The 25,866-nt window shown below is 38.9% G+C and overlaps 1 protein-coding gene across 1 annotated transcript in view; it reads right to left on the bottom strand.

The window, feature by feature from the left end:
• Thsd7b (thrombospondin type 1 domain containing 7B) overlaps positions 1-25,866 on the bottom strand; it is an 839,715-nt gene that overhangs the window by 365,971 nt on the left and 447,878 nt on the right. The window contains exons 8-10 of the mRNA XM_076941097.1: positions 23,026-23,217; positions 21,132-21,366; positions 12,564-12,679 (exon numbers count right to left, since the gene is read on the bottom strand). Of these exons, the coding sequence (XP_076797212.1) occupies positions 12,564-12,679; positions 21,132-21,366; positions 23,026-23,217 (543 nt within the window). The remainder of the gene's footprint in view (positions 1-12,563; positions 12,680-21,131; positions 21,367-23,025; positions 23,218-25,866) is intronic.

The raw sequence follows: 25,866 nt of genomic DNA, 5'->3' as shown, positions 1-25,866 counted from the left end.
GTAGGCATCGCTGTTTTCTTCCTCTCCAAGGGAGGACTTTATTGGAGGTACTACTCCAGGATGCTAAGAACTGAGATAATAGCATGAAAACAGCAACTGGATGACAAGTTTCTTTCTCCTGGTAACTGGGAGAAGAGGTTCTCTCTGAAGCTAAGCTGGAGCATCTTGAAGAACCTTGCCTGAACCTTAGACCACCCAAAGCCCATCTATGGGCCTGAATGCTTCGATAAAGTATCTGAGAGATGTCTCTGTTGAGGTTGAGTGCTGAGTTGGGTGGTCTTTCCAGATTATTAGAGAGTAGAGAGTCAGAGAACAGAGCAAATATGACGACTCCAAGTGGAAGCTCACATTTTGCTTGCACTTTTATTTCCAAAATACACACACACACACACATATATATATGTTACATATATATGCATATATAATATATGTATATAATATATATATGTACATATATATTATATATATGTACATATATATATTATAAGTTCTAAATATAGCGGGTGTCATGCTATAACTTCAAATCAAGACACTCCCCCTTTTTTTCTAATGAAACTTTAATGATTTTGTTCCTACAAACTGAATAGATTTGATTGTAAGAATTATAGTAAGTGGTCATTATGTCTCCTTAAAAATTCTGATGGTCAATGATTAAATCACTACTCCAACACAGTGGTTTTCAAACTTTAGTATATCCTAGATCATTAAGAATGTTTGTCTAAAAATTCAGATATTAAGTGTCTAGTTCTAATGTCATAATCAGAATTTCCTAGGATGGAAACAAACAGCTGCATTGTTCTGAGCTTGGCATCATTGAGAGTCAGTTTTAGGAGCACATTCAATTGTTTCAAGCTTTACATTGGGGTCATTCATAATTACAAAGAGTACCTGAGACTGTAACTTTCCATTTAATACTTTGAGAGTTGAATTTTATCCAACAAGAAGCCACTATTACATCTTACATTGTATTTCATTAGACCAAATTACTGATAGCAGCAGCTTGTATCTCAAGTAGTAAGTCCTGTTGAAAGGTGAGATTCAGTGGGGAAATGACCTGGAAGAATTAGCAGAAGACTAAGCTTTGCTTGTGTGAGATAGACTTATACTTTCATTACAATGGATAATATAGAGATAGTGGACATAGGAAATAATGAATAAGTAAATAGTACATAGACAATATGGAGCATGTCTCCTTAGCTGTGTTTACTAGGAAAACAAAGAATCTGATTATCTAAGTCCATATCGTATTGTGGCTAGCATTAAGTAGAATTTTCTTGCAAATTCTTGTGAGTAAAATTTGCTTCTGAGTATAGGCCTCCTTTTTAAAATTTGGCTATTTCATTCATTTACCTTTTTCTTTTTATTTTATTTATTTACATTTCAAATGTTATTCCCCTCCCCAGTTTCCCCTGTACAAACCCCTTCCCCCTTCCCTTCCTCTAGGAGGGTGTTCCCCTACCCTCCCACCCACTTCTGTCTCACCCCTCTTGCCCCAACACTTTTGCTGATGCTAAGAACTTGCAGACAGGAGCCCAGTAGGGTTGTTCTATGAGAGGCTCTGCCAGCACCTGACTAAGACAAATACAGATACTCACAGTCAACCATTAAACATCCCGGGGACCACATCAGAAGAAACAGAGAAGGGCTGTAGGCCTCCTTTTGTAATTTGTTAGTACTACTCTGCCAATTTTCATACAGTTGACATCTGTCTGTATTTATCATGGGGTTGCTAAGTTCTAATCTACCCTCTGTCTTGACTAGATATTTTAGGTAGTGGGAGTAACAAGAAAAAGCACCTTGTCTTGGAACTCTAAGGCAAGCAGCCATACAGATCAGGTGACTGACAGGACCTAGGAGAGAGAGTATGGTTATTTCTAGTGGAAGAGTCAGGGCAGGCTTTGTGAAAAAGAGTTTACAGCTTGATGTGATTTGGGCAGGGTAGCAGTGAGAAAGACATTCTAAGCAGAGAGGGAGCTTGGTATTTTCTATTGCATTACTATTGGCTTCCAAAGAGCACCTCCCCAACTCAAGGCTTCTATTGTCCCTAAAGAAACTGTGTTCTCTATCATTCAGGGACATGGGTACATTTATCTTAGCTCAACATGTATAAGCTACAGCCCTGAAGCCTATAGGTTCAATGTCTGGAACCCAAGTGTTTGTGGCTATATAAGCACTTAGGGTCCTAGGGATCCAAATGCTTTCGATAATTGGGGCTTTTGCAAATTGGGGCTCTATGTCTATGCTTCTATTTACTTACACAGTAAATGAAGTAATAACAGTGCTTGCACATAAGGTTGAGAAAAGAATTAAATAGGTTAATGAAAACGTTAAAACTACTTGCACAGCATTTCAAATTACACATTATTAATTATAGTCAAGTAAGGTGATAGGTATGTTAGCTAGTGTATTGAAGCACACTACCATATAGACATTTATCAAAATGTCATGCTTTACCCCATGAATATATGAAAAACACAATTTTACAGAAAATAAAAAAGAATTAAATAATCTCTTTCACATCAATAAATTATAGCGTTTATAAATTCAATAAGAAACAGTGGGATAATGAAAAGCTCCATGATTTCCTAGAAGTTAAATATGTTTAGTTTTCCATCCTAGACTGTTAGACACTGGGCAAAACACTGGGACTCCTGAGTTGAAACGTACCCCTTTAGGGATTCTGTGTCTATAACTGCTCCCTTGAAGAGAATGTTTCTTCACATACAGAATGAAGAGTAACAAAAGACATTCATTTGTCACTGAGCATCCTGACAGCTATGGGACAGCATATGAAAGCAATGTGTGGGGTCTCCATGGAAACTAAATTTGACTCCCAGAACATTTGTAAGAAAGCCAAGTACTTGTAGTGTCCACTTGCAAGCCTAGTACCAAGGAGGTAGAGACCAGAAAATCTCCAGGGCTTGCTGGCCAGTCAGCCAAACCTACACAGAAAGATCCAAGTCAGGAAAAGACCTTTTCTCAGAAATTCAAGATGGATGGGATCTAAAAACCCTAGATTGATCTTCACACACATCTACACCTGAATGCATACCTGTACCACCTCCCCCCCCACACACACATTCTAAGCATAGAAAAAGCAGGGTTTTCTTGGTGATTTCTGTTACATTACTCTTGACTTCCAAAGAGCACCTCCATAATTCAAGGCTTCTACTGTTCCTAAGGAAATTGTGCTCTCTAGCTCTCTGTCATTAAGGAACATGGGTATGTTTACCTTAGTACAGCATGTATAATCTACAGCCCTGAAGCCTATAGGCTACCCACAGAGAGGGGGGAGGGGAAGGGGGAGGGGGAGGGGGAGGGGAGGGGAGGGGGAGGGGAGGGGGAGGGGGAGGGGAGGGGAGGGAGAGGGGGAGGGGGGAGGGGGAGGGGGGGGAGGGGGAGAGGGAGGGGGAGAGGGAGAGGGAGAGGGAGAGGGAGAGGGAGAGGGAGAGGGAGAGGGAGAGGGAGAGGGAGAGGGAGAGGGAGAGGGAGAGGGAGAGGGAGAGGGAGAGGGAGAGGGAGAGGGAGAGGGAGAGGGAGAGGGAGAGGGAGAGGGAGAGGGAGAGGGAGAGGGAGAGAATGGATAATGTACAATTTATAAGATGGCAACATTTACTTCACAAGTACCAGGACTCAAATTCTTGATCCAGAAATAGTCAAACAAGATGAGCTAAGCCATTAAAGATGACTGTAGAGTCAAAGATGTTTGCTTTGCATGACCTAGAACACATTGAGAATCCTAGTACAATTTCTCATCTTCTGTGTCTGGTTCCCTCATCTGGTAATAAAGTTTATGTTTATCTCTTGGGAGTAGAAGAAGAGAGAAGGGAGAATTTGGCTGATAACTCAGGACTCCAAGTGTTTATAATTACATATAAGTCTTTATTTCAGGAAAAAAGTAAGAAAGGAGACAACAGGAAGGGAGTCTAGAATGGGTGTTAGGAGTTCCTTTTGAAGTACTTCCTGGGTGAACATTAACACTGTAGGATCGAGAATTCTGAGCCATGAGCAAGAGTTCTTATTCTAAACCATGGTTCTGCTTGTTCAGACAAAATGGTCTAGAGAATATATATATATATATATATATATATATATATATATATATATATATATCTGTTCATACACAAAAACACACACATACATGTATACACAGATACACACACACACACACATATATAGTGGATTTTATGTGTTTAATTTTAACAGACAGGAAGAGACAACATATACAATTTTAATTTGAAAAATTTCATTCACTAACAGATACCTACTATGAGTTGGGATATTTCTTTGCAAGAACTACATGGTTTGGTAGGAGATTGACTAAGAATTGGAATCTCCACAAGTCCAAGTATTTGCCATTCTTCCTACTAAATTATCAAAGATATTTATTGAGCACTGGGACCATACAGTGATCTGTGGCTTTAAATTACACACTAAAGAGAGAAACTCACACCTAGTGGCAGCCATGGAGACAAAGGCAATCTATATCAGGGCTGAGTTGAGAGACACACAAGACCTACACATCTCAGTTGATTTCTTAAGGGGGAATTACAAAAACACTGTGGAAGAGAATACATTATTCAGAATTCACAAGAATAATAGCTCAGCTGTGGCTTTGTTGATTAAGGAAAAATGTGCCTTCAACATTATATTGAGGCCAGTGTTCTGGATTCAAAATCTTGATTACTCAGCACATCAGAGCTATAATTATTTGGGAATAAATTAGTATTTCAGTATCCACTGCTCACATGGATAAAGGCTTGAATGGTCCTGTAGAAGAAGGGAAGAGAAGATGACGAGCCTGAAATTGAAAGTTTGTGTCTATATGCTTTGAGTGGGAGGAATGTTAAATTCCTGGCTGGAGCATCTTTAGTTGCTCAAAATGACCAGTCCTAACCAACCTGGATTTGTCAAGTAATCTGTAGAAGCAAAATTTAAAGACAGAGAATGATTGAAGAAATTAGCTCAAATTCATTAATACATTCATCCCTTAATTACTGAGGACCCACTGTGTTAGGCTTGTCATCATTGTGACAAAACCTGAGAATTTAGAAGGGGAAAGGATTTATTTTGGATCACAGATTTTAGAGGCTTCTGTTTCTGGACTGAACTTTGTTATTTTAGGACTTGGTGAGGTAAGCATCATAGCAGGGAAGGCTGGGAAAAACAAAGTTGTTTAGGAGATACCCTTGACCGAGAAAACACTCAGTGAAGTACTTTTCCAGTAAAGACCAGTCCTACCATTTCTATAGTCTCCAAAAATAGCCATACTCACAGTGGGGCAAGCTTTCAAAACATGAAGCTTTCAGAAAGGGAGAGTTAATCTACAAATCATAACACCCATCATATTCCAGCCAGTGAAGAATTGAAAATTCTTGTTCTCTGCTGTTTATTTGTCTGTCTATGGAAAATAGAGACAGGAAAACAAATGTCACAATCTCAGCCTAGAAAGGATTTAATAGTGCAGGTGATCCTGGTAACAAAAGTACCTGACTTTCAGAAAGCTTTATTGTGGATGACATCATCATCATCATTATATAATAATAGGAATAATAATAATGATGATGATAATAATGACCATCTTATATATTCATGAGCCTGGCATGCTTCTGTATGTCTCAGCCTCCTTATAACACTTTTATGAAATTAGCTCTAGTTTTTCTCACCTTAAGGAGAAATTTGAAATACAGCAAGTTTCAAGTAACTTGTCAAGGTTTAAAGCAGGAAGTTTGATGCAAGAATTCATGATAGTATCTTTGAATATTTCAATATGTGTATTAATCAACTTTGGAAGTCAGGGGGGCAGGAGGGGACACTTGAGTAGAAGGGCAATGGGACGCGGTGTGAAGGCAGAGTGGAGAATGATGGAGCTGGAAGAATGGTGGTGTGGGTGGGTGTGGAAGAACAGGTAGGGAAGAGAACATGGGGAGAAACAACTAACCATAAAGAACTTTGGGAAAGTCATATGGAAACCTACTGCTGTAGAAGCTCCCTAAAATACATATGTGCACACATAGAGAAAGACTTTGAACTAACTTACATTAAGATGGAGGACAATCTCCACCTAGATACCATAGGCTCAAAAGCCAGTGTTGGAAGTAGTCTACCTCTTTAAAGTTGTTGGTGTAGGGTGGCATAGACACTCAAACAGTACAGATTTCTGTCACTGTTCTTTGTTATATCCTAGAACTTGATGCTAAGATCCGATTGCCAAAGATATCACCCACTAAGTCACAAAACTTGGAGAAATCAAGCTGGTATCTTCCTGGTACCTTAAAATCTACTAGTTAGTTTTGATGCTGCTGAAAAGCACAAGGTGTGGAAGTAGACAACAGCAATCATGAATCTTACCCATCTGTGAACCCTGTAAGCTATAATAATAACTTACCTGGTAGGAAATGTCCACTGGTACAATAGTGGCAAGAATGTTATGGAAGTAACCAACTACTTTCTGGTTCTATTTAGGTCATTGTCTGCAAGATGAAACACATGCCTTGAAATGTTAATTTGGTTAATACCTGCATGCTAGTAGAGCAGGGGTTTAGTGGAAGAACCTACTACTATTCTTCCAAATAAACATTATTAAATCAACTTCTAATGACTTGCTGTTATATCTATAAATTAATGCACCTCTCAAATCTCATCAGAGATGCTTCTTTTAGCAGCAGAGGGAGATTAACACAGAGACTCTCAACTGGTCAATGTATATATAGAAAATAAGAGACTATATACTACTGAACCCTAAATGCTCCATTTCTGTCATGACCCTCTTCCAAAGATTTGAGGATAATCAATGAAGAGGAGGTAGAATGAGCGTAAGAGTCAGAGGTGGTAGATGACTCCAAGGAGGTAGTATGCTCTAGGTACCACAGAGAAATTGCACAGATGAACTCATAGCAGTTGTGACAGTATCTGCACAAGATAAAAGCGGACAAAACCCCATCATGGAGTGTGGAGGTGATCAGGAAGTCTCAACCTCAGTGCTCTGATGACTCCACATCTATATACATAAAGGTAGTATTGAGTGGGCTCAGTGGGTTAAAATAAATCTATAAAACAAAACATGAACACATGAAGTTGGGATGGAATAATAAAGGAATTAGAGGAAGGGAATGGGGAGGACTTGATTTAACAGGACAAAACAGCAAAAACAAAACCCATGAAAAAATCTATAATCTTAACTATTATGACATGACACAAATTGTGGGGAGCCAACAGAAGGCGGCTATCATCCTTGCAGCCATCTTGAGCCGTATACCCTGACAAGAGACTTGTTTACAGTAGCCTACAACAGCTGAGCACACTCTGATAACATCTTGTTTTAGATACCCAGGATTTTCCCTTGGGTGTGTGAGACTTAAAGGTGTGACTTAAAGGTGTAATTTAGAGATAAGACTTAAAGGCGTGACTTAAAGTCTTGGCTTAGAAGTGAGACATATAAAAAGTGAGAGGCAGACAGAAGAAATTATTAGACACTTGTACTTAGAAGAGTACTTGAGACTTGAGACTTGGAGCAGGTAACTTGTAACATAGGACTTGAACTTGAGACTTGAGACAGAAGCTTGGAACTGGGAAAGAGACTTATTACATTTGGAACTAGGAAGGACTTGAGACATATTACAGCTGGAACTGGGATTAGGACTTGAGACTTGGTGCTAGAAACTAGGGACTGGGAACTAGGAACTTGGAGAGAAGAAGAGAGACTGAAGAATAAATGGGATTGAATCATACTCTGTCTAGTCTCCATTCTTTGCTTCCGTCCTCACTCTCTCTCTCTCTTGCTGAACCTTGACCCGCAGACTAGAACAGTTTGGGGTAGTGTGGGCTCTAACAGTTTAGCCCCCAAGGCTTTTGGCAGTGAGGGTTCGAACACTGACAGAGCTGTCGGCGACATTTTGGCCCCCAAGCGTAGAGCAGAGCGGTCAACAACAACAAATGTGGTTTTTTAGTTAGTTTGGTTTTGTTTTGTTGTTGTCATGAAACCACTGTCTACTGTCTTTGAATCTTCAAACTCAAGACTTAACTCCCATGACTGACACAGGGAAGAATGGAAACCATTAGATGAAGTTTCCCGCTGACTGTCAGCACAACCTGCTGCTGCAGGCCTTCCTGTTACCATGGCTCTGCCATCCAGCTCACTCCTGGAGATGAAAGCAGGAGGCTCTCCCCTGGCCTTTAATTAGGAAATTGAAAAATAATTAATTACTAACTTCGAGGTTTCCTGGAAGTTAGAGATGATATGCTTTGTGTATGCTTCACTTCATTTTCCAGACTAATAATTTTATCTCCTCCGTATCCTTCTTTTTCATAAGTGATCTATACATCTGGGAAATATTTAAATTAGTGCATGCAGGAGAGGAGATGAAATTGGGAAGTTTAGACAAAGCCAGAACACCTCATGGTGTGATCACTGTTCTATGCAGTCATGGGGTATTTTGTATTAATTATGAATACAGGATATTTAACATTTTATTAAGTTATATGTGACTGTGTCTGAAATATCATATACTAATTAAATGTTGAAAATACAAAATAAATCCCATACAAGGCAGCCTGGTAGAAATCTTGTAAGAACAATGTCATTGACTTCAAAGAAAAACCATGCCAGGTGTGGTAACCCTTGCCTGTATATCTAGCATTCCAGAGCTGAGGCAGGAGAATTTCCATGAAGTATGATAATAATTACAAACATTGACTAAGATGATTTTTGCAATAAAAAATTAGCAATGTTTTCTTCTAGTAGACTAAAACTATATATGAAGATATATTATAAAATATTAAGCTCTAAATGAGTGATTCTTATCTACACCACCTGGACAAGTTTTCTATGGGGAGTCTCCATGCTGTAATTGCCTCTTTAACCTGAAGAGTTTGACCCTAAGGTGGTCTGAGGTGATCCTCAGACAGGTGTGCACTGAGGAAATTCCACAGAGGTGAGAAAGCCTGCAAGGATACTATACGTGTCATTAGTGAGCCAACACCAGGTCCTGTCCAGCAGACATTTGCTTTTCAGGCTGAAGAATGGAGAACATAGCAAGGGAAGTGGCAGGAAAAGCTTCTAAAGCATCTGATTAATTTATGACAGGGGCTTAAAAATTAGAGAGGCCACAACAGGGCTGAGCCCCGATAGAACTTTCATTTGTGTAGAAAGGCTATGGAGCAATTATTAATGCGTTAAGAACAGGCTTAGATAAGGAAGAAGGAGAAAAGAAATCTGTTTGGCTATTTGCCAGAGATTGTTCATGGCTTGAAAATACCTTTTAGACTAAGGGATTTAGCTCATAATCCTGACCATGACAAAAATAAACCCTGACACAGCTCACTCATTGCTAAGAAACAAATCGCTGCTAATGTTTTAGGCTTCTGAACCACCATGGCTTTTCTGGGGGTTAGAATGGATTAGATTGGAGATTCCACATAATCTAGTGATTTCCCAATCATACCACATATGTATTACGCCAGAGTATCTGACAGTAGTATCCAGGAACTGACATTTTCTTACAGATTCTCCAGTGATTCCATCACAAAGGCAGGTTTGAGAAATGCACACATCCTGTTGCTGTCCCTCAACTTTGATGGCCCAAGCTAGAGTTATAATCGTATGTATCCTGAAGTTAGAAGATACTCCAGTCTGCCCTCCTCCTGGGTTGCACCTTAATTTTCAGTAGGGGCAAACTCATTTTTCTCAACTCCACTGCGTTTCCACTTGTGTGTTTACCTGCTGGTCTAGCCCAAACCCATTTTTTACTTTTAACTCTGAAGATGACATTTTCCACTCTACTGAGAGTGTATAGGAAACAACTGGGAGCTGGGACAGAAGCCCCAGGTCTGCTGAATTTGAGTCTGCATTTAACATATCCTTAACATATCCTTGGGGGGATATGTCTTCAGTTTCAGATTTGAAATGTATTACTCTGAAGTCCCATTCCTCAAAGCACTCCTTGAAGGAGAGTCTCAAGGACAGAAAATCCACCACTTGGACTCAAACCCACACTTGAGCATCTCTTTACAGATTCAGCCTCCCTCAGCATAGGTGCTGACAGTCCTGGTCACCTATCCTCCCTCAGCCTAGGTGCAGACAATCCTGGTCACCTATCTAATGTTTACTGTGTATGAGACAGGGATCTATGCTTATTTTCCTTATGATGAGGGGAATTATTAAATTCATTTTCCAAGTGAAGAAATTGAGGTAGAAAAGACTAGTATTAAGTCTGTGATCTCAAACTTGTAAACACAACTCCAGCCATGTGTCTACCGCATTAAATTCTCCTAGTCCTTGAATTTTTTTGAGCTGAAAGAAGTTGAAAGGGAAGAGTGGTCAAAGCACACTCCCAGAGTGTTCAAGGACTTGTGACCAGCTGTTGGAATACAGGATGAGGGACCAACCTTTGAATTTCATACAGTTGCAAATATCTGGCACCTTTCCACAGCTACTGGGCCCAAATCCCTATGCACAAATACAGCGATCTGCATTTCACTGTGCTTCCAGGTGATTCAAGGGCAACAGCATTTGAGAAGAGCAAGCTTACAAAGACCATTTCTTTACAACAACAACATCATACCCAAACCAAAACAACAACAACAACAGCAATAACAGCAACAACAACAAAACCCATCTCTTAGTGCTCTCTAATTAACCCACACTTACTTAATAATCTAGGTATTGGGCTAAACACAAGAGTAAGCAGGAAGTTGGAAGAAATCTAAAATTTTATCTTTACCCTTTCAGGCCCCTAGCTGCAAAACTATGAAAGGACTTGTCTAGGCTTGGAAAGAGTTGGAAGCAAAAAGATACCATTGAGGCTTAGAAACTATAATCACAGTAATGCCTAGTATTTAAACAATGCATTGAATCTCTGGAAATTGGAGTAAAATTTAAAGTTGCTGCAAGGGCATTAATCTTACAAACTATGGTAATTGAACCCTCAGCCATGGTTAGAAAAGGACTCTTGAAATCCAAGGCAAATTTTATTGCCTGTAGACTACACAGAGAAGCAGTAGTTGAAGTGATCCCTGTTCATCAGGGTTCACTGGCTCCACTAAACTAACCTGGCTTGCAAAGTGACAGATCACTTAGGTGACCCCACAGCATTCTATATTTTTAGTAAATCTTCAAGTTAGTCTTTTCAATGTTGCCTTTAACATGGATCAGAATGGAGGCTTCTATCCCATCTTTCCTGGCCATTCCAAACCCTGTTTATTTGATTCATCTACTTTGGTTCTTCATTCCAGAAACTAGTGGAGAGTTCCTGAAAAAATTAGCATTCTTTTCTTCTCCCAACAATCAGATAATAATCCTCTACTTTCCTTCCTATTCAATATATCTATTCCTGATTCTGCCTTTAAACAGAGCTACTATATTAACTCTGTGGTAATGTTCAAAATGTGAGCAGCACAGATACAGGTGCCTTCTCTGTAGCATAAGACATTGATGGAACTTGCCAACAACTTGAGAGTATACCTGAGAAGGGCTTTAAGACCTGACATCCTTTGCCCATTGGATCTGTGGCAATGGTCCTACCTTATCACCTTAATGAAGTGTTGATTTAGATGAGACAAAGAGGGAGGAAACCCAGATAAGCATGGCTGTGACTTTATCAGGAGAAACAAAGTGCTCAGTGTCATACAAGTTTTCTATGCACAATTGAACAGTTCTTTTTCAGGGAGCTGGTACAGCAGTAGAGTAATTCACATGCTGCATGTAAAGCATCACCATCATGATCATGAGTGGCTGAGAGATAATCTATCTTCTCAGGACACCATGGCTAGTACTTTTACTGTTCTTGTATTTATTCTCTCAATGTGGTAGGAGCAAAGTCTCAGGGACAAGGACTCCGTGTGTGAAACTACTGTAAAAGAACAGGTTGTTAACTCTGAACCTCAGACTAAGACCATACTTCAGAACAATGATCCTTCTCATTGGGAAACTGAGCTAAATCTGGGGAAAAGATTTAGTATGATATGCTCAGGAGAGACTTGGGTCTTCAGCATCCTGGATAATACTTAGGCACAACCAAACAACAACAAACCCAAATCCTATATTTCTAATGTCTGTGCTTGTTCAAGGATTATTGAAACGTTTCCTCTAATTTTTCTACATGGTTATGTTAATTACCAGTTTATATATAGTGATTAATCTCTATATGTTATTAAGTATGTGGATTTGAGTCGAGCACTCATAGCAGCTTTGGGGTGGTAATGGTGCATCAGAAGAAATATGATAGGAATGAATGTTTAAAACAAGGGAGTGATAATGACAATCAATATGTTTTGACTATTTGAAGGTCTTCAAGATACAGGTCAGTTGGTCATATGTATTCTTAGAATGTGTGCCAGTGAAAACATGACATAGCATATCTGAATATATTTTTCTTTTTCCAAGTCCTGAAATTAGAACTCCATATGGAGGACTCTATTTATACTCTTTTATTCACTTTATTGTCAAGCTAACACATAGATGAGTGAGAAAGATGCTCACATTGTACAGTCTCCCACATATTATGTAGTAGGAGATGAATCAAATGATTACAAAAGGAAGCAAGTTAAAAGAGGCCAGCACCAACCTGGCTGGCAGGGCCGTGGGCATGGTGTCCACTCACTGAAAGCAGTTACAAGGCAGTCTTTCTTGCATGGGAGGAAACAAGGTCTCACAGTTTCTGGCCGTGTAGACTCTGGACATCTGTCAAAACAAAGAGACTATGTCAATATTTTGGGGAATAGAAATGGATTGACTTAGAACTGTAGGATTTCAGGCAAAAATGTATCTTTTATAGATAATGAAAGAAAGACTCAGGGAAATGCTGTCCCTTACACAGGAGGTCATAGCCAGAGGCAGAGCTCAAGCCAACTCCAGTTAACTTGATTCAGATACCAAAGTATTTTTCACTACAGCAAAGAAGAAAGATATGGTTCTTAAAATTAAGGAAAGAAAAATGTCAATTGTAACACCATCAGGGTCAGTTCAAATAATATTTGATATTTTTCAGAATGAACAAGTAAAAACATTTTTTGGTATTTTTCAATAAGAAACATTTTTAGGGTAATATATCAAATTTTTGATGTGCTAAAATAGAAGATAAAATGTAGAGCTAGGTATGAATACACAAGAAGGAAAAGTCATTAACTTCACATAAAATGTTGAACATCTCTGAGCATTAAACATTTGGAATATTTAAATAGTTCCTATGTTTTCCATAAAACATGTAGGCCAATGAGACAGGTAACATATGATACTATAAACCATAGATAACAAATATGCATGTTAGCTATCATTAAGCATAGAAAGATGTGAAAGTTGTTATTTCATTGAAAATTAAGTTAACTTGTACAACCAGGAATGGAATATATAGTTAATCACTTGGAAGAAATAAAGTTCTGATAAAGAACATCTTTTTTTTCTTTTTCTTCTTCTTTTTTTTTTTTTTTTTTTGATTGCTTTCATGCTGCTGAATATTGAGAGTTGAAAAGCACATTTGTCTTCTAAAGAAACAAGGGAGACAGAGCGGCACTTTACCATGCATATGTGGAATTTCCATCTATAAAGTTCACATAAAGTTTAAACACGTCATGTAGTTTAAAGGAATGATCTTAGTGTCAGAACTATGTGTAGCTAAGTGCTTTGACTTTTTTCTCACTCTTATTCCTGACATCAGTTCAGAAGAATGCTCAACTGAAGGGCTTCAATAATAAATAGTAAAGCCCAAACTACAGGGAGACCAAGGACTTGAGAAAAATATCCTGGTAGGACAAATATCACACAGCAAGTCTAATAATTAATAGACTTTCAGTAGGAAACAAACAAACAAATAAAAAAAAACAAAAGACATAAGATTATCAGGGAGATTATGGGCCAGATTATCATAACACCACAGCATGGTAATTCAGAATAAAAATTCTCCAGGTACAACAAATGACCAACATGCAAACACTAGGATACTTCAAATTTAAAGACTCATGTTACAAACTAATCATGTTAGGAACAAAGAAGAAGGAAAAAAGATGTCATCTAAGAAGAAAGAATACTGCTGACATTGGACCATAACTGATAGGTCTAAACACTTGAAACATTTTCATCATTTAAAAAAAAATGTTAGAAACAATGCAGAGAGTGGAAGAGGCAGCCCTGTTCAGAGATGGTGTGCTCTAAACTGTTGGTTCAGGTAGGTAGGGCAAAGATACAATTACGCTTAAGTCTGGGCATCAAAAATGAAATAGGGAGGCAGAGGTCTGAGGCCCTTATGAAATGAATCAAGGGTTCAGAGAGTCTAAATTAAAAACAGCAAAGAAGGATGCTATGTGTGACGACAAATATTGACTGCTAACTTGGTGAGATCTAGAATCACTATGGAAACAAATCTTTAGCCCTGCCTGGGAGGGAAATTCTAGAGTACATTAATTGACATAGGAGAAACTTGATGGCCAGTTTGTGGTTCCCACATGTAGAAACTCTAACCTTCAAGGTGACAGTACTTGAAGGTGTGGTCTTTAGGATGTGAGTAGTTTATATGAATGAAGCCTTCACAAGAGGACCAGCCTCCTGACATGAGAAATCTTGTTCCCTATCCTTGCTCATTCCCATGTGAAGATATAGCAAGTAGCCCATCAAAAATTAGGAAGAATCTCTTTATTCTGCCCTGACCAGACTGTTAGCTTGAGACTCCTACTCTCCAAGACTATGAGAAATAATGCCCTGATTTTTAGTCACTGCACTATGGCATTTTTTATTATAGTAGTTCAAATTGACTAAGACAAATTTTACAAAGTATTAATCAAAAGTATACATACAAGTTGCTGGCAGAATGCCCAACCCAGAAGGATATTATGAAAGTCCTGGAAACAGGGTCTAAATAGTATTGCTTTGATGGATACTAATTAACAGATGAATTATAACTAATAATCAAAAACAATCAGACGAATGTCAAAAATCTCTTTTATTTTGAATTAAAAGGAAAACAACAGAAAGAAAAAAAGGACTGAGAGTATCTATGTATGTTCATTTGTGTGAACATGGAGGCAAAGCATAGGAAGACAAGAAACTGATAAGATATAATTAGTGGTAAAGAAAGGAGAAAGAAAGGATGGGTGCTCACTGCTTGCAGCTGATATTTCTATAGATGATCTAGGTGAATCATTCTTACATAGCCAAGAGAAAGACATGACACCAGTTGAGATAGAGCTTGGGTTTATGGGAAATGGGATACAGAATAGGAAATAGTTGACAATGGAATGCATTCCACCATCAATCCTAGTGTGTTGTTCAACTCTGTGGAGTATGTAATACTCTGATAAAAATAAATTACAGTGAAAAAAAGTACATGCACACAGAAAATAATAAGTGAGTAATAAATAATAAATGAAAACGTATTAGTGGCATTGTTATTAACCATAATTAATTCAAACAAACCATTATCAAATGGATTTGCTCAATGATCAAAGCTGTGGGAGGAAAAGGTTCTTTAGAATGATATAGTGTCATTGAAACAATCCACTCCAGTAAGGAAAATTTATATCATGCCTTAGTCAGACAGTGAAAAACACAGAAATCATTCTCAGGACTTTTATTTATACTATGAGGTCTAATAAAAATAAAGTGAGCTGCCATTTATCCTAACCCCTCTGCTACCTCTTGGGCCCCAGAGCTGGCAGCAGAGTACTGTTTAGGCACTGTGGGAGTGTCTCCAGCAATGCCTGCTCTTCTACACGCCATAGAACATAGATATAGGGGCCACACCTACCTATAGAAAATTCCTCTGGGCATTCAAAGAATAGGTGAGAAGTTAATGTGATGCTGACCTTCAAGTTTTCCATATGGAGTGCCAAAACTGTGGGGACTCTGGCCACTCAGGTATGAGTCAAAGCTACTCTCTACTGGGGAAATGTCAGCATCTGTCCTGCTGATTCTGAATACATCATTAATAAAGCAGCTCACTGGGAGTAATGCTAGCCCTCTCTAAGAGGGACATATTCTCTGTGCTTTATCCTAAGGGAACAAGAGAAACATTACTATCTTCTTCCTGGGAAGACTAGCCCTAGGCTTTCTAGTGTTTTATGGAATTAGGAAGCCAAGGCCTATCCTGAAAGGGCACACACTTTCTGGTCCATAAAATCAACTATTCTCTTGCCCATGAAATTGTGTTTTTGTCAATTTCTTCTTCCAGAAGGTTTTACCCTTTCCTCCAGAGCACAACTTCCTTTATTTATGAGTGTGTTGTATAAGACTTCACACTTGATCACATTTGCAATTTTCATAAATTTTCTATCAGAGTTCCAAAATACCATCATTGTCAACCACCATCTTTTGTGTCTTCTGCCTAGAAAAACTACAAATTTGATTTTCTGCACCATTTCAGTGAGTGACCCACATCAAGAGTCTCCATATTGTTTATGTTGGAACTTAGGTATATAGGTTCTACAGATAACACGTGAGGCATACTACTAGCTCTGATTGTCTTGATCAGACAATTTTGCCTTTATTAAAAATGCCAGGTCCTTAGCTCAGTATAAGTAGAAACTGCAATGGAGTTACTTTCTATTTCATGTCATTGGAGCCAAAAGGTGAAACAATTTGAGGGAATATTTTCTAAGTTCTTCAGCCACTTTCAAGTTGAAAGCACAGCCTCCAAAACCAGAAAGACATGAATTCACTGTTCAGTTAGTAGAGAAATCATGGCTCCTTGCCCTTGGGGATGATTTACTCTTCCTACCTGTTTGTATACATGGTGTACTGAATCTCATTGCTCTTGAAACTAGGCACATGAATTTCATCTTGATGTATACATTCCCTTAGACTTGTTTTGAGAGGAACTGCACACATTGTCTTTCATTCTCATCACATAGGTTGTAGCTCCATACCGACAGGAACAGCATCATATGGAGCTAAGAACCCAAGCCAATTTTCACAGTGCCTTTCTCATCATGGTGCATGTTCTCTGCCCATCTTCCTAATCACTCATCCGACTCAGCCACAGCCATATTCATCTCACTCAGCTGGATAGGGCGCATCTGCCAACGTTTTATAGACTAGATGTTTAAACACAGCTATTTTTTTAGTATATCTCACACAAATGCCAGGTGCTTTCACAGTAAAGGCAGGAAATGCCTTATCAGGAACTTTGGAAGGCTTGGAACACTGTGTTTGTAATCTTTGTTGCTATTATTTTTATTTTAAATGTTATAACTGGAAAGCATTGAATAATGAAACAAACTCCTAGAAAGACCCATGTGAGCCACGGCTTCTGTTTCCGTAGTGTGCTGGCTGGTTCTCATTTTCTGATATGATCAGTTTTATTTCTCATACAATGGTAACATTCTCACCCACACAATCACATGCAAACAAAACTGAGTCTCAGCAGTGTGAGGAGAGGAACTTTGTGACTCTTGGTCTAGGGAGTTAGGAGCAAAACACATTACTTTAACACATTCGTCTCTTCTCTCTAGCCCAGTCTTTAGGAAAATAGTTTTCCCTTCTGTCTCTAACACCCATATCACCCCAAGGAGTTCATAGGTAACAGAAGATCTGCCTGGATTGACATGGGCTATGACACTAAAAAAAACTGTAAATGTTTTATATTTTTGGAAAGAGCAAAGCATGCTTTCTATTGCTGGTAATATCACAGGGCATTTCACTGGAGTGTTATCTTCTTATTTAATGTGATTGACCTCAAAAATTTTAATTAAATAAATGGACTAAAGTCAATGTAGGCTGCTCATATTTACCAGGATGGTTTAGAGACATGCAGCAAGAAACTTTTACAGCTTCATCAATAGTACAAAAGGTAATTAACACCAGCAATCCCCCAACCCTCTGTGTCAGTGTGTATTATGTGAAACATCCATCAAAGTGATTTTTGGCCTGTAGTAAAACTGGAGGTTATTCACTGAAATAATATTTTAGAGTCTCATATACAATTTTTTTTAAAAAAGTACATACAAGTTTATAAATTATTCTCTAAGCTGTTAACTTCTGGTACTATGATTTATTTTACCCACAAAACACCTTTAAACTCATGCTCTAGATTCATCTCTGTTGCTGTAATGATACACTTGGTCAAAAGCAATTTAGTGGAAAAAGAGGTCTAATAGGTTTTCCCTTCCATATCCATCATTAAGGGAGGTCTATCATTGCAGCAGGAATTTGAGGAGGAATATGAAGAAGAAACCATGGAGGAACATTCTTTATTGGATCACTCACAGACTGAAGTTTGTCTAGCTTGGTCATACAGCCCAAGACTATCAGCTCAGGTAATGGTGCTGCTCACAGAAGTTTGGACCCTCTATACTAATTTAAAAAACAGGCAAACCCCTAGAGACATACCCACAGGCCAATCTGATCTGAGAAAAACCATGAATTGAGACTCCCTTCGTGGCTGACTGTGGGAAAAAACACCTGGGGCGGGGGGAAGTCCGGTGGTGGGGTCCCGGGTGGGCTTTCTACACTGGTGGCGGAGGGTACCACATTCACGCAGCGGGTAGGCTGGCAGCTACATCAGGAAGCTACAAAGGCTGGGAACCTGACAGCGGCAGGTCCAGGAGACACGTGGAGTTCAGTTTTCCAAAGCTTTTATTGTTCATGGAGTGGTGAATGGATGTAGATGGGTCATGCTCCCCCCCCCCCAAAAAAAAGCCAGGGGAGCCTGGCTTTTATAGGGAGGGAGAAAAGGGGAGGGAATAACTCAATTACTTATGCCGCCATCCCCACCCCACACCTTTAGATAACTCGCTAATATTTTAATCTCTGGAGGTGGAGACCTGTTAATCATGCCCTCTACCTGCATCCTACGTGACTGAAGGGTGTAGGCTGAATGGAGATCAGACCTCTTGTCAGGAGCCTGGGTTCTGGGGGCGTGGCCGAACCAACAACTCAAGAACCAGGATACCCTTCCACGGCCCGACTGCTGACTTTATGTTTTGCCAAACTGATAACAATTTTAACCAGGATAGTTAAGAATTGAATGAAGGGGTATGTTCAGACATCTTTATAATAAACTCTATTCAAGGTAATTATGAGATATGAGATAACAATGAAGGCCATTTAATTTACAGATCAACTTTTTTTTGTCCATGTGATACTTTAGTATATGCTAAAAACTTATTTAGTAGATATGTGTCTCCATTCTAGTACCCTTTTGCTAAGAAATGGGGGAAAAAGTTACCTTAAACCAAGTAGACTTTTTCCAGCTGTTTAAGAACTGAAAACTTATGGAAGAGAGATCAGACTCCCTGCCTGCTATATTTTTCCTTTATAATAACAAGTAAATATTGACTGGATGTCACGTTGGATTAACCTATTCTTATGCAATGTGTGTTTTCAGTTTTATATTTGTTCTACTGTTTCACAGATGGTTTTGCAAAGTTGAAAATTTAGGACAAAAAATTAATAACGTTGCAATCTTTTCCAGAAATAGAGGCCCCCTGTCCACACAATTCAATTATATTAAAACTCTTTTAGGATTTCATTGTTAAACTCATTAGATTATCGATTGTAGTGGGTGACATGAAGTGTAATGATTCAAGTTTTTCTAGAAAACCATTAATTCATAGATCCATTTAGTCCACATATTGCCTTGATTAGAAGAGCAGGCATTGCTGAAGACACTCTCACAGTACCAATGGTGGGCCATATCTGTCACCCTTCCTTTTAGGATAGCCAGTTTTGTTCCTTTAGTTTTAGCTTCTGTGGTTTTCTTCATACACAGCCAACACATCTTTTATAGCAGTGTGAAAGGGCACAGACCTTCAATGTCATACCAAGAGTGAAGAGTCATACTCAGGTGTTTGAGTTACCACAATAAACATACATTGTACTGAATCTGACACTTAGGCAAATAAATTTGTCTACAATATCAGAAAAGGCAGGGGTATGGTGAGGCAGGCTTGGCATGATTTTGCCTATGTTTATGATGCAAATGTTTCTGCATCTCTCTGAACACTAGCTTCATTGTCTACCTCTGCTTTTTATCACTTGACTACAGTACCTCTAAGTTCATGCCGTTAGAGAATTGAGAAAGGAGAGTTGCTTCCTCCTAGACTGAAAATTCCTATTTCCTAGGGGACCACTGAATTGCCAAGCTGATAGCAATATGCCTAAGCTTTCATCAGCACAATCTGTGACTCAACATTCCTATGGAAAGAGTGGGGTCTTCTATCACAGCTACAAGGCATGCTATGAGTTTAACTACCCCAACTCTGAACAAAGCACAGGCCTTTAAATTCTCTCTTTGCTTCCACAATCTGAGCAAGGGCTAGAGCCAGAAATGAAACTTTCCCAATAGAGGTCTCTTGCCAATCTCTTCTTTCTTAACATCACTTTAAATACTTCTTATACTTCTTGACATTGTTTTTTTATAAATTTCTATCTCAGCGCCCGTGTCAATATATTCTCATTACCTTTAAAATGTATGTATTCATTACAGAGGATACAGAAAACATATAACTATATTCTACTTATGAGCACAGATTAGGAAAACCAAAGTTTCTATGGTAAGAGAGACTTGGGAATCTGAATCATAGTGAAACAATAGACCCTGCTTCCAGGCTGATCTAGTCTCTGTAAGATTTGAAAAGAGACAAAGAGAAAGGCAGTCTTAGAAAATGTATTTGACTACTCAAATTTACTTCAAGTTTGTAGAGATGACTTAATTTTTTATTGACTGATACATATATTATATGCACTTCTGGAGCATACTATTAAATATTCTTACCTTTGAAGTATAACTGTTTATTTTAAAAGGTTGCATAACAAGAACAACAAGGTCTGGAAATAGAGCTCAATGGTTAAGAGCATAAAGTGCTCTTCAAGGGAACCAGGGTTCCCCTCCTGGAACTTGAATAGAATGGTCCACAACCACTGTATCCCCAGATCCAAGAGATCTGATGCCCTCTTCTGACTTTTGTAGACACCTGCACACACATGAGTACACACACACACATACACACACACACACACACACACACACACACACGAGTACACACACATACACATAAATATAAATTAAATAAAGATTTTTCAAAGAACAACACAAATTCTTATTATTCCACCACAAACCTAGGCCTGCCAGTTTTGTTATAATCATTTTCTACTAATAATACATGGAAAATGGTCATATGTACTTTCAGAAGAAGGCTGGAGGTACCTTTTGGTCATTACTTGTCCCATATGACTCTTGATACAGAAGACCTTCCGTGTCTGGATGCCCACCCCACATGTTGCTTCTCCATTCCAGCCAATGGTCACATTAAGGGCAGTCACAAGAGTATTTTCAGAGCAGGAACCCCAAGCAGATGTCTCCCAGTAGAGCTGTGTGCAGGAATGATCATTGCATAGATGGTACTCTTGGAGTTCCTGACTACTAGGGCAGGGCTTTCCACCTGTGAAAATTTTAAGTGAAAAAGAAAACATAAATCATATTGCTATCATTCTTGCTTTTGTTTCTTCTGCATCCTGGAGACTTAACCTACTGAATCCTTCTGACTCTCAGACCAGAAATTTATGCTCTGTGCCATGATCTAAGGATAGTGGTATGTCCTTGTCTTCAAATTTAACAGGGAGGAGGTCCATATTCAACAGAGTATAAAGTTAACTTAGTCTACTGTCTACCTATGAAGCTCGCATTTCTGAAATGAATTCCCCCCAAAAAAGTAAACAGCTTTTCCTTTGATATTATTATGTTTACATAAGCTAATCAGTGAGATAGACTAGTGCAGAACTTTGGACCAACACTATGTCAAATGCACTCTATACATATGTTAAAGACACATAAAATAGGCCATGACCTTGGAGGGACATCATGTCAAACATACACACTATATAATTTCTTTTCTTAAGGAAGATGTTTTGTTTCTCAGACTGTCATTTTTAAAGTACAGATCCCCCATCAAGCATTTTACTACCATTTGAGAAATCCAGAGGCATGTGTTAAAAATCTATCAAGAAAAACTCACCTTCAACTCTAAAATAGCTCTGACAACCCAGTACACCCTGGCAGATAGACCAGGCAGATGTTCACCTTTACACTCATGGCTGAATAAGATAACCAAACCTCATTACTATCTATTCTTTTACATTTTATCCAGGGCAAAAAGTAGTCTATCTCAGAAGTATTGATCTTTCCCTACCCATTCACACTACAATGTTTTATTCAGTGGGACAAATAGCTCAGATGCATAGCCTCCATTTTGTTATTTTTATTCTAATTAGTACTAATCTTTCCCCCTCATGCTAGAAAATCAAAGCTGGGATATATAAAAGCAGTTGCACTTTAACATAACAAAATTCTTCCTTTACCATGACCTTGGCCCTATTTTTTATGATCACAGTACTGAAATCTTGCTTAAGATGCTACTCACAGCAGGGGTCTCACTGTCCTGCTGTTCTAATGGAACCAAAGACTGATGAAGCAGAGGGAAGACATGAAAGGGATAACATGTGTATCTGGGGATGGAGTCCATTGCTGGGAATGATGGGAGCCGCTGTTCCTTTCATTTGTTCTGCAGTTACTATCCACATCCCCATAGCACCTTTTACCTTCTTCAAAGCTATTTTCATGGCTTTCATGTTCCCTCCCTGGCCCTTGGCACTAGATGTTCTGGAAAAGGAAATCAGGACACAGATCAGTCCCTTATAGATGTCCCTGGCATATATTGTTGGAAAGTCAGGTCTCTAATTCCTGCTTTGGAACTCTTTATATTAGACAGATCCAATTATGCTCCCAATTGTACAAGACACCTGAGCCTGGATGTGTGACCACACTTGGCTCCCTTCTCTAAGAAGTAAAAGGAAAAGGACATGCAATCCATTAGACTGGGTCATATGAGAGTTTGGACTATGCAATCCATGTGGAATGGTGAGCCCATCGTTCATAAAATAGGACTCAGAGAAAATAAAGGGTGCGTGGAAATGAAATGTTTAATGTACATTAAACAAATACAAATATACTCTAAGCCTATTTACATGCAAGGCAAGAACGGTTTGGTAACTTAATCAGCAATAAAACTTACAGGTGAAGCAATGAACCTGTTGTTACTCACCTTCTCCAGCCAAAGCCAGGATAGAACGTGACCTGGTCTGTTTCCCATCTGAGTTTTTATTTGAACAGGACTGGGAGCAGGATGACCACACCGTCCACTCACTCACTACACAGTCCATTCGACAGGGAATTTCACAAGCCATCCTTTCAGGAGGAGGGGGCACTGGACAGAGACCCCCTGATACTTCTTCTCCTGTAAGAAAACAGTTAAAGATAGTTGCTTTGTGATGAAAATCGAGACCAGCTCAAGGAACACACTGGTCCATTGCTTTCTCTATAATCCTACTTTGTCTTGGAATCCTTTAGCAGGTGTCCAAAGCATGAAGTATAATAAATATAATAAAGATACTATCAGCTATCTGTAATGTTTATGTCATAAAAGATATGCCAAGAAGTAATGTGATGTTTAAAAAGGTAGATAACATGGGCAAGCTCACATTTGTCAAACTTCACAGGGACAAAGTTGGCTTCTAGAAACAATTTAGCCATAGAAGGCTAGAGCTAAGTACAACTGACATGTTAATGGCAGACATGTAGAACAAGTGTTCATTCATCTTCAAAGTAGAAACCAGAGGGCTCTGAAGGTCACAAATTATGCTAACTATCATAATCCACCTTTTAAATGAGACTTCCACCATCCTAGTTATTTTTTCAGTGCTTCTGTCTCTCAATACTTACTACCCAATATACAATGTCACTGTGATCTTTGTCTTTATTGTACAAAGGAATAAATAATCTAACCACAATGGGAAAGGGTTGTGGCTGAAATTACAGAATGTGTTGACAAAAGTTGAAGGCCAGTATGAGGTCCCTCCTAAGACATTTGATAATAATCTGATTAACTTCCAAATAAATAATAATTGTACTTAAAACCAGAGTAGAAAGCACACCAAATATCAAAAGATTACCAATTTTGCTATTGACACAGAGCCTTTACTATCCATCTATACATAACATTTACAGTCTTTTGATATCACATCCTGCTATGACTTTTGTAAGTTTTAAAACAAGGCAAGGTAGGGTTTAACAATGAGCAGATGGTAAGATTAACGGAATCATTTCTAAGATACTTTTCATATCTCAAAAGATAACAATGGTTTTCTTGAAAAATAAAACACGTTTGGGTTGTTTATCATTATGACAAATTTCTTAGATATAATAATTTGATTTTTCTCCCTCTACCCATTCACAGTCTCCTCATACACAGAGGACACAATGAATATAGGCACTATTTATTACTTGAAATAACAACATAGAATGTGGAAGACAGCTATAGGATACAGACAGTTTTGTCTGAGTGACTTTACAGTTTGGAATTTTCCTGTCATGATCAGTCTGACATGAAAGTAACTGCCAAGCAGATGAGTATTTATTGAGTACCTCCTTGGTGCAGATGGTGTATTTTGCATATATTATACATGTATTCATCTACCCTTAGGAGAAGTTCTTTGGGATCAGAATGCTCTGTCTCTGCTCACAGACAAAATAGTCCCAGAGTGAGAGTGGAAAACTGGCTCATGGTTATCCAGGGAACAGTTGGGAATCACAGCTGAACTTCCTAATTCCTGAGCTTCCATTATCCCATTATCCATGCTATGGCTAATCCCCTGGAGATGGATATTCTTTTCTGAGGAAGTAAATAAAACAAGCTGACAGTCAGCCAGCCTGCCTAAAGGAGAAGACAGTGCGTGGTGAATATCTGCATTCATATTTGTAAATGAGGCCAGGCTCATTGCCCTTGAGGTACAAATAAAATTTTTCAAGCATATTATGAGAAGTAATAGAGACTCCAGCAGATAATCAAGCTGAAACCTCAGTTCCAATCATTCTCCTTTCAGTCTCAATCTATTTTCAGGGTGAGTCCACACAGTGTACCCTCCCTCCCCACTCCCCCCACAGGAAGTCATCCAGGGGCACCTCATTTCCACATGCGGAAGCCAGCAGGCCAGGGGCTGGGGGTGGGGGGGACAAAAAACCTAACCAACCTACATCTAATCAAAATTTAATTCCCAGTCTTGTGAATATGATTAGCATAATTTTAACACAAAGCATTCTAAAGTAATGGTTTGCAAAGAACATTTCTGGGAATAAGAGATACTCAGAAATCTTACAGGAAGTGGAAGGGGTGGACAGTACACTGGGCAGTACTGGGTTAAACATGAGCTGTGCTGTTGGAACAGACTAATTTAACAGGATATTGGCTATGTGAGTGAACATCAGAAATCTCCAGAGAAATAAATGACATAGAGATTTTCTCCTCAATCATTCACCAATGGCCACACCACCTCTTTGGAAGGAATGTCTTTCCACAACAAATAGCATCCTTTTCACTATGCTTTAAAACCACCTTATATCAAAGAATTATAAAATCGTCTATTATTTAAGGAGTAGAAACCATGTGTGGTGAGTGCAAGGGGATACAAACACAGGTTCAGTGTAAGGATGCTCCACAGAGATCATGGTCATGATCCGGATGAGCTACAGACATGCAAAATTAAACTGAGTCCAAAAATGAGTAGCCAAAGTGTGACACAGACAAAATATGTTGGGATCCATGACAGGGAACCCATTGGAGTTAGTGTGTCATGATATGCATTCAGAGATAGCAGAGATAGGCTGAGATCAATGCCAATGAGGGGAAGATGCCTCCGCCAAATGGGAGTACTACTAAAGGCATGGAGTCAGGAAAATAAAGCTATGTGGAAGGCAGACAATGCTGATTACCCTTTGAGGTGAGAGCCTGGGAAAGTTATTTGACGTTGAGTTCTAATGGATAACGAAAATGTGGAAGTATGTTCTTCTTTACCCTCTTTCTTTAAGCACCGAGGTAGTCCACCTTCTC

Source organism: Arvicanthis niloticus, chromosome 10, assembly GCF_011762505.2.
Source record: "Arvicanthis niloticus isolate mArvNil1 chromosome 10, mArvNil1.pat.X, whole genome shotgun sequence".
NCBI classification, from domain to species: domain Eukaryota; kingdom Metazoa; phylum Chordata; class Mammalia; order Rodentia; family Muridae; genus Arvicanthis; species Arvicanthis niloticus.
Note: the sequence above shows the minus strand (reverse complement) of the source record. Positions and strands in the feature narration are given on the sequence as shown.